Source organism: Eurypyga helias, unplaced genomic scaffold (genome assembly GCF_000690775.1).
Source record: "Eurypyga helias isolate BGI_N326 unplaced genomic scaffold, ASM69077v1 scaffold23137, whole genome shotgun sequence".
NCBI lineage: Eukaryota > Metazoa > Chordata > Aves > Eurypygiformes > Eurypygidae > Eurypyga > Eurypyga helias.
The window spans coordinates 1-14,873 of NW_010260219.1; the positions used below are offsets into that span (position 1 = coordinate 1).

General features: G+C 49.5%; 1 protein-coding gene across 2 annotated transcripts in view; it reads left to right on the plus strand.

Annotated features, from left to right (window-relative positions):
- Positions 1-11,753: 11,753 nt before the first annotated feature.
- LOC104512120 (casein kinase II subunit alpha) overlaps positions 11,754-14,873 on the plus strand; it is a 9,652-nt gene continuing 6,532 nt past the window's right edge. Inside the window, exons 1-4 of one of the 2 annotated variants that reach the window (XM_010154976.1) lie at positions 11,754-11,960; positions 12,945-13,056; positions 13,927-14,028; positions 14,437-14,487. In XM_010154976.1, coding sequence (XP_010153278.1) covers positions 11,860-11,960; positions 12,945-13,056; positions 13,927-14,028; positions 14,437-14,487 — 366 coding nt within the window. In that variant the 5' untranslated portion in view covers positions 11,754-11,859. The remainder of the gene's footprint in view (positions 11,961-12,944; positions 13,057-13,926; positions 14,029-14,436; positions 14,488-14,873) is intronic. The other variant, XM_010154975.1, reaches the window with a different exon arrangement.

Here is a 14,873-nt window from a genome sequence, read left to right on the forward strand (position 1 = left end):
GACCAGCCCGAGGGCCGCCCGCTGCCCCCGGCCACGCAGGAAGGGCAGGGCCCCGCGGAAGGGTAGCCTTCTCCTCCGCCCAGCCCTCCGAGTTCGCACGTTTGGGCGGTGTAGGTGTTATTTACTTAAAAGGCTCTCTTTTCGCTTTTCTCTGCCCTGCCTCAGGAAGGCGAGGGGCTGCGAGGTGTGCGAAGGGCCAAGGAGAGGCCTGATTCTTCTTGCTCCCGCCCCCGGCTGCGCAGGGCCTCTGTTCTGGGCCTTTCTGGGTGGAGGGGAAGGTGGATTTCACAGGTTTCCATACCGGTCGCTCTGCTTTTCGAAAAGCAGCGGTGGTCAGTCTCGGCCCTGCTGTAACGTAGTTAATTGTGCCTTGGGGCAACAGGCCGTGTGGCTGTTGGTAAAATATGCTTTGTAAACGAAAGGGCAGATAAGATTATGAAACCTCATGCGTGGCGTTTGTTAGATTACTTTATTCTTTCTTACCGAGGGCTTTGGGTCCAACCAATAAAGTTTGGATTATGAACACTCAGTCACTGGTACATTTTCTGCTGACAGCAGCGGTTGATCTATGCAGAGATTCATGAGGGCATGTGCCTTCTGTAGGCTAAATTTATGGATCCAGAGCCTGTGGTGTGCAGTGGTGGGGTCCCCAGTGCCAAGCCCTGGTACCTGTGAGAGAGCTCTGCGATGGCACAGGGTTTGTGCTGGTCAAACCTGCCACCCGGCTGGGGCCTTGGAGAGCTGCTCCAGCACCGACCGTCGATGCCAGGCTGCGAGACTGGGTGCCTCGCGTGTCTCTTCGGAGAGGGCTGCGCTGCGTGTTCCACGTGCGCTCACCTGGCTCGAGTGGGTTCTGTCCTCTGCGTGCTCTGTAAACGGCTTGGGAAGAGCAGCTCATCCTGTGCCTGAGGGTCAGCACCTGTCGGGGGTGACGGAGGGCAACATTGTCTTTTTGGAGAGAAGCATGCAGCCTGTCTGCGTGGGGGCAGGTAGCTCTCCCTCTTTCCAAAAACATGGTAGCCACTCAAAATATTCAGGCCCAGAGCTGGTGTTGGCAACGTATTGCCGCTCGACCTGGATGTTGGAGGGGAATCCGCCAGCATGGATTCCGGGTGTAGCGTGGTAGGTCCAGAGAAATCGCTCGTCCTATGTGGTGTGGATGTCGGCGTGATGTAGAACAGGGCAGAGCTTGCACTAGGAGTGGGAAGGCTTTGCTTGGGAAGACTCGAGGCAGGGTTTGGGGAAAGTGTGAAGCTTGATCAGCTCCTGAATTGGCCCTAGGACCAGGGTGATGTTCCAGTTCTTAGAGCACAATGCCGTGCCTGGGTAAAACAAACCAACAGCAGCATGTCCTCTGTGGAGACAACACTGTGTCTATAACCAGAAAAAGAAAATGAGTGGGACGTGAATCCCGCCTGCGGGATTGTTCAGTCCTGTGTACAGGGCAGTTGACTTTCTATCCTCAGGAGAAGATCCGCCTGTTGAGGCTCTTCGGATGCCTCCTGGCAGAGGAGGGCTTATTGTACAGGAGGTCCAGACCTTGCCCGAGTATGACGTTGCTATGGATCTTTGGTGATGGGCAGGGATCCTTCCCTTCCATCTTGGAAATGGAGAGGGATTCCTTTGCTTCACCTTTCCCTGTTACCTGGCAATGTTATTTCTGTGCTGTGTTAGTGAAACCTCTCTGTCTTCTGGTTCCCACCGTGGGTGGTAGCAGAGTTCGGGGCTCATGTCCTGTGGTGTACACTGGTGAGTGCGGTGGGTCGGGTGCTGCCCGTGAGGAGTTGAAAGGGGCTTGGGCTGCTAACCCCGGTGAGAGGAAGGTGTTGGGTTGGCCTTGGCTGTAGCAAAGGAGGGGAAGCCAGTGCAGCCGAGTAACCACGTAACGTGCCACAGAGCATGGAAAATGTGGCGAGAGAGATGCTGGAGAAGAAAACTGAGACTTCCAGGCTTCCAAGTGGGAAATTCGAACAGGTTCTCTGCGTTTGGCGGGGCACATGGGTTCATGGGTTGAGGAGGAATGGGTTCTGCTGAGAATATGGCTCTTTGGGAGAGGGATGATGAGGTCGGCTGTGGGTTCTGTCGAATGTGGAGGAAACGGGAGCATGGCTTGTTCAATTAAGTGGAGTTTAGCTTTGTGTAGGGGCAGTTCCTGGTACTCGTTTACGTGAAGGAAGGTGATGAAAAGTGAGAATGAAGATGCAATCCAGCGAGCGAGTGGGGGGTTACTGGGGAAAGACTTGGTACAGTACAGTTTCCTGAAGGTAAGACACCGAAAGATCTTAGTGTTTGAGATTTGGGGCATTTTCTAGTAGTGTGGGTTGAGTACATGGACATGAAATGGGTTCGTGGTAGGAATCTTGGGAAGACAGGATGTCGAAAGGTGGTTCTGGATTGGCAGAGTTGTAAGGAAACTCTGTAACATGGTAAAAGGGGCAGGCTCACAACTCTTCCCAGTTTTACGAAGTGGCGGGTGTCCTTCTACCTTCCACTTGAATTCTTTTTCTGCATTTTCTCCTTCCAGAACTAATTTTCTCTTTTTGGCTTTCCTCATGTCCTCTGAGGAATAAGGGAAAGGAAGACAGGAGAAGCAAATGGGTGACATTGTGGTGGTGTGATTCATGTCATGGCACATTTCTGAAGAGGCAGGGATTTATTTCTGGGTTACCAGACCCGTTAGCTGCACTCTTCCTCCGTTATTGAATCGCTTACATTCTCTCTTTTATCAACTGTCGGGGCGAGGTTGATGCCATCTTGGATTTTATTGGCCTGGAAGGGTCTTGAGAGAATAAACCCCACGGATTTAAGGACTGCTGTGACTCAGGCTGGCAACAAACATTATCTAGTTCTGGTTGCAAGACAACTCCTGAGTAATTCTTCTGAGCTTGGGTATCTCCTTCCAGGGGCTTCCATGAGCTGACTTTCCTGGAATTTACAGAACCTCTTGGAGAAAAGGAGTTCTCCTTTGGACATAGAGAATCGAAGAGGAGACTGCAGCTTTCTGAACCGGCCTCGGTGCTGTTGCAGAAAGCAGAGTGGTTTTACAAGCTGGTTTCTGGACCTCGTTGGCTGTCGAAGTGCCCAGCCTACCTGTCATAGGGAAGGTTGATAAGAAATGGGATTGTTGATGTCATAGGATCAAGTGTTCACAGATATCTTCCATTGCTCAGGCATCAGCAGTGGCGGAGCAGCAACGTGAGCCTGACACGAGTCTTACCTGCTCTGTGTTCAGGCTCTTCTGGACAGTTTTATTTAAACAAATGATTTTGCTATCCAGTTTGTGCCGGTGCTTTGGGAAGCTGAAGAGCAGAAGGGAGACCTTGGAGTTCTTGGGGGACCCAAGACAATACCACCAAAGGCTCCTATTTGGAAGGTTCCAGTTTGAGTAATTTTGATTTTCCACTGGGTTATTTCGAGGAGTTGGGCTGTGTCCTTCTTCCCTCCGATTTTTAAGGAATATTCCTGTGTGCAGGCAGGCGCTTCCTAAAGCGGGCTGTCCAGCTGCTTAACCTAGTGGCTGATTTATAGCATGACCATTTACTTGAAGCGAGCGGCAAATAAAATATGTGCGAGGTAGAACGGCAAAATAGTTGTGGGCCGAGGTGGGATTTGGCTGCAGGCTGTCGTGTCTTCGAATGTTACCTTCGTTTTTCCAGGACTGCTGTTCCTCTGTCCGGTTTCGCAGAGAAGCAGGCCTCTGCCCTTGCGCCGTCTGGAACAACCCAAGGGTAAAGTAAGTATTTGATTTTAATTAAGCTAAGTGGAGGGAGAGCCCAGCGTGTTCCGCAGCGTTGACACACAAGTACGTGCCAGAACTCGCTTTCCCCGGGTGGGAGTGGTCTGGCCACGTTGTGAAGTGCCCCCGCTGCCCTCCTGCGTGCCCAGGGATGGGAAGTGCTACCTCTCCTGCCTTCTGGCCACAGCCCTTGGAGAAGGCAGCTCCTCGGCACATCTTTGCACGTGTGTGTGCGTGAGTTGTCAGTAAATCTTTATTTTTAGCCTTCTGAAAATGGATGAGCGTGGACGTGCACGACAGATTAATTTCCAGTATGGGAAAGCAGGAGCTCCTGCAGTGCTCCTTCTCTGAGAAGTTTTGTCACAGATTTCACCTCGGTGCTGTTGAATTCCAGCCTTGCTTTCTGCAGATTAAGCAGCACTTGGGTTGTACTCCAGAAGGAGAAGGAGGGCTTTTTGCTCACGGAGGAAGTTGTGCAGCATCCGGGTTCGTTTCAAGTGAGTCTACAAATGCAAAGTTACAGGGTTTGATATTTTAGAACACGTGGCATCCAGGTATATGTCCCACGTACACATCTTACCAGGCACACGAATACCTGCTCGGCCTCTGCTGTGATTTAGTGCGCAGTGGCTTTCCTGAGGGATTGCAGGGTGTGAGAGAAGATGCTGTGGAGTTTAATAGCTGTTTCTTTCCATTTGATTTTCAGAACAGTTGTGACTAAGTTCATCTTGTGCTAATAATGACGGATTTTTAGAGAATTACATTCGGACTTGTACGTTCTGGCAGGGGTTTGCACCGGGTGTCTCTTGCTGAGCTTTCTGGATGCCAGCTGAACCATGAAGATGGTTTGCAGAGCATTGCCTGCTCGATGGGAACAGCTGAGCACAGGGATTTCCCAAAGAAGTAGTTCGGTGCAGTGTACGCTGGTGCTGTCCTTTGGCTCCGGTGGCTGTTCCTGCCTTGAGGAATTGCATGACCAGATCAATTGAAAACACACAACTTTGCAGATGGTAGATGCAGTTCAGTTGGTCGAGTTCTAGCTAAATCACGCTCTGTACATGAACCCCAGGAGTCAGATCGGCCGAGCGATCGGCCTGTCAGTGCTCTGCGTAGTAATTAACGAGGAAAACGACTGTGTCACTTCGCAGTAGTTAGGAAGGGAGAACTTTCCAGAGGACACTGCCAGTTGACCTGATGTCAGCTGCGAAGAGCCTGTCGTGGTGCTGAAACATTCCCCTTCAGGAAGAGTTTCTGGGCTTGTTAGGGTCTCAGAAAGGGCAGTTTTGGTAATTGGCTTCTTGGAACGTGCTGCCCAAAGCTCCATCCGTAGGAGCTCAGCTTTTTGTAACGCTCTTGGAAGAGAAGGAATCACTTTACGTTGAAGTCCTTGCAAATGCTCTTGCTTTGGCATGGTTGGCCCTAAAGAGATGTGCCCCCCCCCCAAAACCCCTCTGCTTTCTCTGCACTCCCTGAACTGCCGGGGCAGGGAGGAGATGCCCGCAGAAGAGCGTTGTCATCGGTGTCTGGTGTGCGCTGACAGGTTAGCTTGGCAGTTCCTGGTGGCATCTGTAGCCATGTTGATTCTGTTGCATCAGGGGTCTTCAGCGCTGGCGCTAATGGTCTCCGCTGTGATTTGTGGGAGCTTGGGAACAGTGACTGGAGAAGCCGGGGCCTGGGGAAGGTGCAGAGCCTGCACTGGGCTGCTGGGGCTTGGGAGTTTGCTGGTGTCGCTGCCTGCTGCAGCTACACAGCCTCATCCAGGATCAGCCTCGGCAGTTTTGTGTCAGGGAAAGCTGTCCCTTTGCTCTGTGTGCTGTGGACACAGCGTAGCTCTGAAAATAGGAGGCGGAGTCCATGATTTCTGGGGAGAAGTGGGAAGAGAAGAGCTTTCAAAGTTGACTGCTTGGTATAAAATCCCTTGGGAGGTGGAGTGAGGAGCATTCCTGTCTCTGACAGCTTCCTGCTGCTGGAGGAGATCCCGGCTTTTCTGCCCCAGGTCCACGTGCTGCTGCCAGCACTGAAGCTTTGCGAAGGACAGGTCATCCAGCCGGGCCGGGCCGCTGGAGACCCATAGAGGGTCAGTGTAATACAGGTCTGAACAGAAACGAAGACTGACTGTGTCAGAATTGCTGCTGGGAGAGCATGTGGGCACCAGCAAAGCTGCCAGGGCAACCCGGAGAGCGTCAGACGTGGTAGACGTTACCTTGTATGTGTGTGAAGTGGGAGAGTTCAGTTTTCCCCAGGACGGTGGAGGTTCTAAAAAATGGAGTTACCGTAGAAGCGTTCTGTGGTCAGTGACTTGTAGAGGTGGTGATCCTCGTTAGGACAGATGACTTCTCCGTTGGCAGGAACCGCAAGGAATTCAGGGGAGGAGTCGGTGAAGCTGATGGAGGAAGAACCGGTCTGTTTTACGACGTTGCTGTTACAGAATTACTCAGAGGTGTTTCTTCCAGTTTAACTAAACCTGTCAACTCTTCTCCTTAGGGACTGGTCCTGTCTTTCTTGGAGTTAAATCACAACCGTTCTGTTGCTTTAAGAGAATGTTTGAGGTCGTTGTATATGGTGGTTATAGACCAGGATTTGTTCTTTTTCCAAAGCTGGACACCACCAGCTATTTAAAACAAATCTGGAAAATAAATTAGGTGGAAAAATGTCATTAGAGCAGACTGTGCTGTTCCAAAAAAAATGCCAAGAGAAAAGTTTGATTTCAAACCCAAGCTTTGTTTTTAAAACTCACTTAGGTTGCAAGATCCGCTTTCCTAGCGATCTTGTCCCTTTAGTAGGTAAATGGTCTCCAGGAAAGGCTGTAAAATGTCAGTTTTGTTAATCCGGGCTCGTTTCTATTTCAGCTAGAAAATCATAGAAAAATATAGGTTGGGAGGGACTTGTGGAGGTCATCTCTTCTGCCCTTGCCGTGCTGCAGTTCCAGCATCGTGAGTACGCGCAAATCTGGTTGCTTTTGGGAGCTAGGACATACTTTGTGTCAAGCTGGTTGCTGTTAGTTCTTCTTTCGCAGGCAAGGCGGGTTGGTGAAGGTTGGCTGCCGGCAGGCTGCACTGCACGATGTCAGCAGCCCTTGATCTTTTTGTTTCAGTGGTGTCAACCCAGTACCAGGGATTCTCCAAACTCTGAAGAACTACAGGCATGGGGTAAACGGGCCGTGCGAAGGAAAGGATCAGCAGTTTTATCTGATAATTGTCACGCTTCCTCTTGCTAACAAACCACGTGACAATTGACTTCAGAGGTTGGCTTGAGCCCTGTACTGTGAAAAGTACCATCTTGCAGTTGTAGGTAAAAGGAAGGAGTAAGCTTTTGATTCCAGATGAATTCTGCTCATCTGAGCTGACTGAGAGCTTTTCTGTGCTCAGAATGAACGGGCTGCTGTCTGTCTGAGCCTGTTTGCTGTCTTCGTCACGATGGCAGCTGGTAACGAGCTTAACACGGGCAAAGTACAAGTGAGAGGAAAAGTCCCTAGACCCATTGGACCCATCTGTGCCTCTCACTTTCTCCTTGTGAGGAAGATGATGTTGCTGGGACAATATGATAAAGCAATGGGGGTATTTTCTTGGCTCTTAGAGTTTGGCTTGGTGCAGTTTGGGGCCTGACTCCCTTCTCTGGGACTGAATCTGCCGTTGGGTGGGTCATCACTAATAACCACGTTTACGTGGCATTGAACGGAGTTCACTGGGTTCACCCTGCTCCGGATGAACTTGGAACTCTCCGGCTGTATACAGCTGGCGCTGAGGGCAGGCCGTGAGCAGCGATGCGTGGGGAGGCCGGCCTCAAGTAGTGCTCGTGTTCTCAGGAGCATTATTTATACTCCAAACCTTATCCTCAAAGGTCATGGCTTGGATAGCGTTTCCAGGTTCCTCGCGACACTGGTCTTCTGGGAAGCTCTTGGCTTCCAGCTCACTGGGAGTCTGTGCGTTGCGTCATACCGGTGCAACTTCTTAGGTGTAAGGTTCTGAGTAACTGTGTGCTGGAGGGAAGCTCCGTGCCAAAACCGTTTCCAGTTAAAGGGAGAAAAAGAAAGATTTCAGCATCTCAGTTATTCTTGCCTGGAAAAAAAGGGGTGAATTTTACTAGAGGCTGAGTAGGTGTTTCTCCAGCTGATTTGCATAGGTTTGTTACCTGTGTTTGGTTGCTGGAAGTGGATGCATCTGGAATGACAGAGAAAATTCCTGCACTGATTGGGTATTGGTGCTGTCGGTACGAATACTTCACCAGAAATCGCGCCCTGCACGAGGTGGGAGTTGCCACTGGGATTAGAGTTCATTGTAGGGATGATAAAATCCCTTTTTCAAGAGGGAGGGGGTGGTTTGTAGCAGTGGTTTAAATTAAAATGTTTTAAAAAACAGATTAAAAGCAAACATTGAGAAGCTTTTTACAATTTTATTGAACTTTAGGCACAAAAAGTTTAGCTTACCAAGCTGCTCGGACAATAAGCCACTGTTGCATAATTCAAACTTTTAAGAACCGATCTTGAGTTATGCATCCAGTTAAAAAATTCCTATGTTACGGTAGCACAATTGTTTCTGTCTCTTTCCGGGAGCTCTCGGGCACTCCTGCGGAGGAATGACCAGTACAAGCAGTGCTGTGTCTGCCCGTGTTCTTGTGATATTTTCTGTTGTAGACAGGATGAAGAGGCTCCTGGTAAGGATGCTGTGAAAGCGATCAGCTGATACTTCAGCGGCCTTTTTAAGGGCAGGCCCAGGAGGGAAAACCAGGCCCAGTGAGGTTTGCACAGTGCTCCTTTGGTGTAGCTGTCCTGTGAGCGCTGCTGGGTAATGCTGTCCCAAGGGTGTCAGCATCAGTGCCAAAACAAGAGCTGATTTCCATCCCTGCTCAGGTACCTCTGAGCGTTGAACAGTGCGTGGGGTGGTAACTGGAAGCTTTGTCTTCCTCTCAGAGATCTCTGCTGTGTTGCTTATGGTTGTGTTTCCTAGTTAAGACTTCTCTGAAAATTTTAATTTCTCTGGTAGAGGTGCACTGTGTTTTTTGGAGATGTTCAAGACTACGCTGGACATGGCAACCTGATCTAATGAATCTGCTCCGACTAGATTAGCAGCAGTCTCTCTCCCAGTATAAATGACTCTGTAATTCTGTCATTAATGCAGGAATTAATAAATCACGTGTTCTGTTTGGCTTCTGCAGAAACAGAACACATGCTTTATAACAAGCTCAGGACCCTCACCTAGGAGTAATCGCTGCTCATACGTAGATTTTTCTGCCGTAAAACTGTAAGCCAAACTGACTTTTGCATGCTCACACCTGTCCCCCTGTTGTTTGTCCCTGTTTGTCTCAGCCCCTTCTGTCAAAGAGCTTGGATCCACTGCAAAATGATCCCTCTTCACTGACAGTGAAAGCAAAATATATACAAATTTTGTAGCAGTTTTGGGCAGAGAGAGAAGCTTTTGCGCAGGGTAAGTTTATATAGGTGCAGAACTTCGCTTTAAAACCAGATTATCAGTGCAGACTCTCTCCTCTTCCCGTAGAAAGGACCGTAGACGATAATACCTACCATCGTAAAAAGCCATTGTGTGCCATTCTTAGAAGCTGCAGTCCATTTCCTGAAAAAACCCTTCCCTGAGCAGTTACAACGTTCACCTTGTGCTGGGCTAGAGCTACACGACAGAAAAATAGCCAGTGAAATCTGAGCTATCTTTAGAGAACAGGGTTGATTCTTCCTTATTCTTTCTCCCCTTGCTGAAAGTGATCTTGCTAAGCTGGGCGAGGTGGAGCAGTCGTGTTTGTTACTGATGCCGTTGTGCTTTGGAATTAAAATTGCTGAGTCATCTCGGACACATACAGGTTTCGGTTAATTCCTACACGAGGAGCATTGGGCAGAGGAAGGCAGCCAGTGCATCTCCTGCCAGAAGCACACGGAAGAAGAAACAGACCCGCAGTGATGAAGCTTTGGAATCTAAGAGGTTTCAGGGGGGTGAAAGTGTTCTAGTAAACTTGCATGCTCTGTTGATGCTGAGTGTACTTTTGGAATATGCATCTGATTTCTGAGTGTCTGAGTCATGCCACGTAAATGGTTTGAGGTCCTAGATGTTTGCTGCCTAACCTTCTGAAAGTGTATTTTGTTAGAGGACTGACGTTTTGTCCAGGAATAGACTGTTTTTAGTGCTGTTGATACTCTTCCCTTCGCTGAAGTGCTCCGTCCTTCCTGTCTTGGGCTGAGGCCTCTCTCACAGCTCTGCCTTGCGCTTCAGAATGGTGCTGTGTCCCTTCTGAACCCGGGGGCTGCAGTTCTGCAACCCTGCCTACCTGGGGCTGCCTTCAACACCGTCAGTGTGTCAGTAGGTCAAGAATTCACCCACGTCGCCGGGTCCCTGCCACCCGAGCGCTGGGCAGAATGAGACCTCGCCTGCGTTTTCCGCCTCTCTTTCTGCAGAATGAGCTACCCGTCCCGTTGTGTGACACGGTGAGGACATCAGACCCCTGTCCCCCAGGTCCACCGCCGTTTTCGTAGCCGGTGGGTCTTGCTGCGGCCTTGGCGGCAGAGTGAAGTGCTGCAGGCCTCCAGCAACCGACAGGACGCTGCGATAGAGCGGGGTTTTGCTTCTAGAATTTTCTTGCGGTGTGATGTATCCTGATAGCCTCAGCTCACTGCTCTGAGCAGATTGCTAGGTCTGGCTGATTAATGGGGTGTTATTCCCTCCTGCAGTCCAGCATTGCCTGGGTCCGTGAAGGGATAAGATCAGCGAGGCAAATAAGGACATTATATTCGTTTGGATTCCGCTGTCCCGCGATCACGTTGCCCGCTGATGGAATGCCTCTCCCTGAAGAGGGCTGTGTGTCTCTGCCGTATGCTGCGCACCAAACAATACTCTTTGGTGCTCCGCTACAGCTTCCTTCTGTGTTATTTTGAAAGCTGACAAAGCGATTCTTGTATTTGAATGTTGAGAAGTGTGTCAGCTTTCACTCGCCGGGAAAGGTTTGAGAGGTGCAGAGGCACCATTCTTGCTTGAGGCAGCAAAATACTTTGGTATAAAACTGTAGTAAGCTGCTGTTGTCTTAAATTTGGAGAAATTAAAGTATTTATCTTTGACCTCCAGTAACGCTGAGTTATTTTGACAAGTCTTGATGCTGGTAGAGCTTAACAGATTGCTAAAATCCCACTGTAAGGAGGAAGAAGTGGCAGTGCTTACTTTGGACAAGCAGGATGCAATGAAACCTCCTCAGACCGTTGCGGCGGAACGTTTCCTTCGGTAAAGCACCGTAACCCAGCACAGATCCCGCTCTCCTTTGGACAGTTGGATTTAATGCCTTGGCTACAGAAAGCTGGGACCAAAGCAGATGCCCCATCCCAGCAAAACCTTTCTGGCTGCCTCCGTGTGTACTCCCTTCCGGGCAAATACATGTACATCTTTATTCTGGGGGGAAAGCAGTGTTTTGTATGTGAGCACGTGAGACGCTTCGATCCTTGTAAGAACTGCAAGTAAATCCCAGAGGTCTGATTTAAATGAAAACTGGTGTTTCTGGACGTTAAACTTCAGAAAATGCTTTATTTAGGTTTCAAGGGTGACCTTGTTGGACTGTCGGCTCTTTTTACGGCCTCTTTGTTAGTGCATGGCAAGAGGAGACAGCTGGGCAACCTCGAGTGGTCGGAGTGTTTTGTTTACATGGGATGGCACGAGACCCCTTCCTGGACAGGGAAAAGGTGGTAGCTGATGGCTGTTGCTCTCTCTCTGGAGCTGAAAGGAAGGAGTCTGTCTGCCTGCGACACCGAGCACATTACACTTCTTCCCTGTTGGAAAATTATCTGTGGAAGTTGGAAACTACATGCTGAAAGATGCAGGGTTGGGGGCGGGTGGCGTTACTGTTCCTAGCAGGGCCAAGCGGCCCCGTCCCGTGTGAGGGAGAGCAAATTGTTTTCAAGCTCTGTCAAATGATCCCAGGCCTGTGGCTGGGCTCCAGCTGGGCTCCAGCCTCTCCTCAGCAGCTTTTAATGATTAACTCAAATATTTTTATAGTATCTTGAGATTTTAACCTCTGGTTTATTTTCTTTCTGCAGTTGGAAGAGTCTGGGGCCTTTTTTCCTCTGCCCAGCGTTGCAGTTCGGATAGCCTCCCATTTCAAACATCTCCTCGCTTCCGCCTGCCAACCTGTCTGATATGTCGGGACCCGTGCCGAGCAGGGCCAGAGTTTACACGGATGTGAACACACACAGACCCCGCGAGTACTGGGACTATGAGTCGCACGTTGTCGAGTGGGGGTGAGTCTCTGGGCTGCTCACGGGGACTGATCCCGGTAGGATCCGGCAGGGAGGTGCATGGGGGGGTTCAGGCGCCTGTGCTGCGTTAGGCTTTTTCACGCTCTGTGGCGGGTGACTGGTGTGCACGGCAAACATTAGGATCACAACTTTTCTTCGGAAAAAGTGTTTCTTGTCAAAATTTTAAATCCCCAGCAGTGCAAGAACGTTTTTAGCAGCCCCCTTAAGGGTTTGTCTTGAAGAATTTTTGCCAGGTAGTCAGGAAACTCGCCCTTTCAGAGGGCAGAATATCTTTGAAACAGCCTAACCAGCCCTGGGCGCGGGGCTGAAGAGAAGTGAAACGACATCTGATGTTGCTGCTGACTTGGATGAGTGAAGACGCTCGGCAGACTTAAATAGGTACATGCTATTTTGTGACTTGTTGCTCAGCTCTCTGCGAGTGACTGGAAAAGACATGTCTGCTGCTTTTTGAAGGAAGGAGGTGTCTAAATTGAGCTCATGACTAAACCATCCAAGAAGCAGACAGCAGAGATGCCAGCTTCGCAGCCCTGTGTGGCTTCTGTACGGCAGGGCCCAGGCTAAGCCCTGCCCTCAGCTTTGTCGCAGTTCCTGGTTCTGAAACGTACAGTCTGCTGAGCACAAGCAGTGGTTTGTGCCTCGTCTGTAGCGCTTAGATTTTTGGTCTTACTGGCTTTGTTGACATCATAGAAGGAAAAAATGTAGCTTCCAAATATATAGAGACTGGTGGAAGGGTGAACTCTGCTGATGCCGAAATATGTGGTTGGGCTTATGTTAGACACTGCAGAAGAAATAAGTTCTTGGGCGAGTAGAAGCTCCCATGTTTATAGTCACGTTTGGGAGATGAAGACACCAGTTAATCTGCTTCCTCCGGAAGGTGAGGCAGTGATGTAGTGTAAGGGAGCAGTTTGTAAATCGGGATGGAAACGACTGAGCTCTTTGGAACTCTTTAACTTTTTATCTCCACAGAAATCAAGATGACTACCAGCTAGTTCGAAAATTAGGCCGAGGCAAATACAGTGAAGTATTTGAAGCCATCAACATTACAAATAATGAAAAAGTAGTTGTTAAAATTCTCAAGGTGAGCTGGGGATTGGGCAAAAGATAAAATCTGTCCTGAGGTGATCAGGAGGCCAGAAAGTGCAGCGTTTGGTCTGCAGTGTTCGATGTTCTAAAACGGAAATCCTTAAAGCCTGGCTTTGCGGTGTCGCTCGGTGAAACGGGCTGTCATCTTGGTCCCCCTAATAGAAGCCCTCTGCTTGGTAATTGAGTCAGATCTCTGCCCCTGAGGAATTAGCCCCTATCTTAAAGAAGTCCCGGGGCACACCACTTTTGTACTTGGAGCTAAAGAACGCTTCAGCAGCTGACTAAGAAAGTTCTCGCCTCCTCTGACTACGGTGCCCTGGCCCGCTGTCGTGTGTGTAGAGGCCGTGAGCTGGTGGGATCGTTGGTCTTTAAAACGTGTGGACTGCTGACGTTAAGGTTTGAATTTCTGCTCTGCACGTTCCATTCCAGATGCAATATCCTGCCAGACTGAGTAAGGGTCTCCTGGATGCTGGTTATCCCATAGGCTTGGTTGGTGAAACACCTTCATTTAGTGGCCCTCAGATCATGGGCTTCTCAGTTAAACATTTACCACGTGCCAGTTAAGAAGTTTTGGACTATCAGATCATGTTCCAACAGCTTTAAAAAGAATATGCCATCTTCCTGACCCTCCCTCACATAGAACTGTAGGTGGCAGGATTAGAAAGGAGACTGCAGGTGTTTGAGCTCTGACTGGAATGGTGCAGTTGGGTCACAAGAAAATCGAGCTGTTTGAACTCCCTTGCGAAGGCTCCAGGGTGTTTTGCTGAGTGGCACTTCCCTACCTCTGTCCTCTGGACGGTAGGCTGGCTGTTAGCCTCACTTTACCCAGACGCTTTGTCTTACGCTTCGGGTTTTTATTCTTCAGCCCGTGAAAAAGAAGAAAATCAAGCGTGAAATCAAGATCTTGGAGAACTTGCGAGGCGGCCCCAATATCATCACGCTGGCAGATATAGTGAAGGATCCTGTGGTGAGTACGGGAGGAGCCTCCAGGGTCCGCTGGGGTTGTGGGTGAAGTTGGTGTCGTTGACTTCAGCTCTGATCTGCCTTTTTGTTTTCCTCTGCCCTTAAGTTCTGCTTTTGAATTGCTTAATCAGATCAGCTCTTAATCAGATTAATTTCTTTTTCGAGGGCCCTTCCCCCACAGGTCCCTTCAGCCCCCTCACTCTGTCGGGACGAGGTACCGGGGAGCTGAGACAAGTTAATTCATTCTGCAGACGGTGCTACCGGGGGCTGCAGGCTGTGGCTCTGCTCTGACTATGTCTGAGGGAGAGGGGCTTCCAGCAGTTTTAGGAGTAAAAATGGCTTAGTTTATGATCCTAAATGAAAACATATTGCCTCAATTGAACATGGCTGAACACTTTTCTCTCTGTTCTAGTCTCGAACACCCGCTTTGGTTTTTGAACACGTAAACAACACAGACTTTAAGGTACAGTGTGGGGTGTGAACTTAGCGTGTTTCCGTTTGAAAGGCACTCGTTCTGTTTTAGGGGGCAGGCAGGTTATTTAACCATTTCCGTCCAACGTAGTAACTGTCTTTAAAGATCAGTGGGCTTGGGACAGTTTGTAATTAGTCCTCTAGTACCATTTTGCCACAGAAGTTACAAGGTGGGAGTGCAGGTTCCAAGTGGCATTCTGACCCTTGGAGCCAATGAATCCATTATCTTACAGACCATCCGTGCTCATCTCCGAAACGTTTTGCTTTTATGTTCAGTGGGTAACTGTTTATTGGAAGCACTTTAAATGTCGACAGCTGTTCCTGTGGCTTTCCATACTTCTGGGAAAAGAGATTTAAATGTTTCCTTGTCCCTTTCCC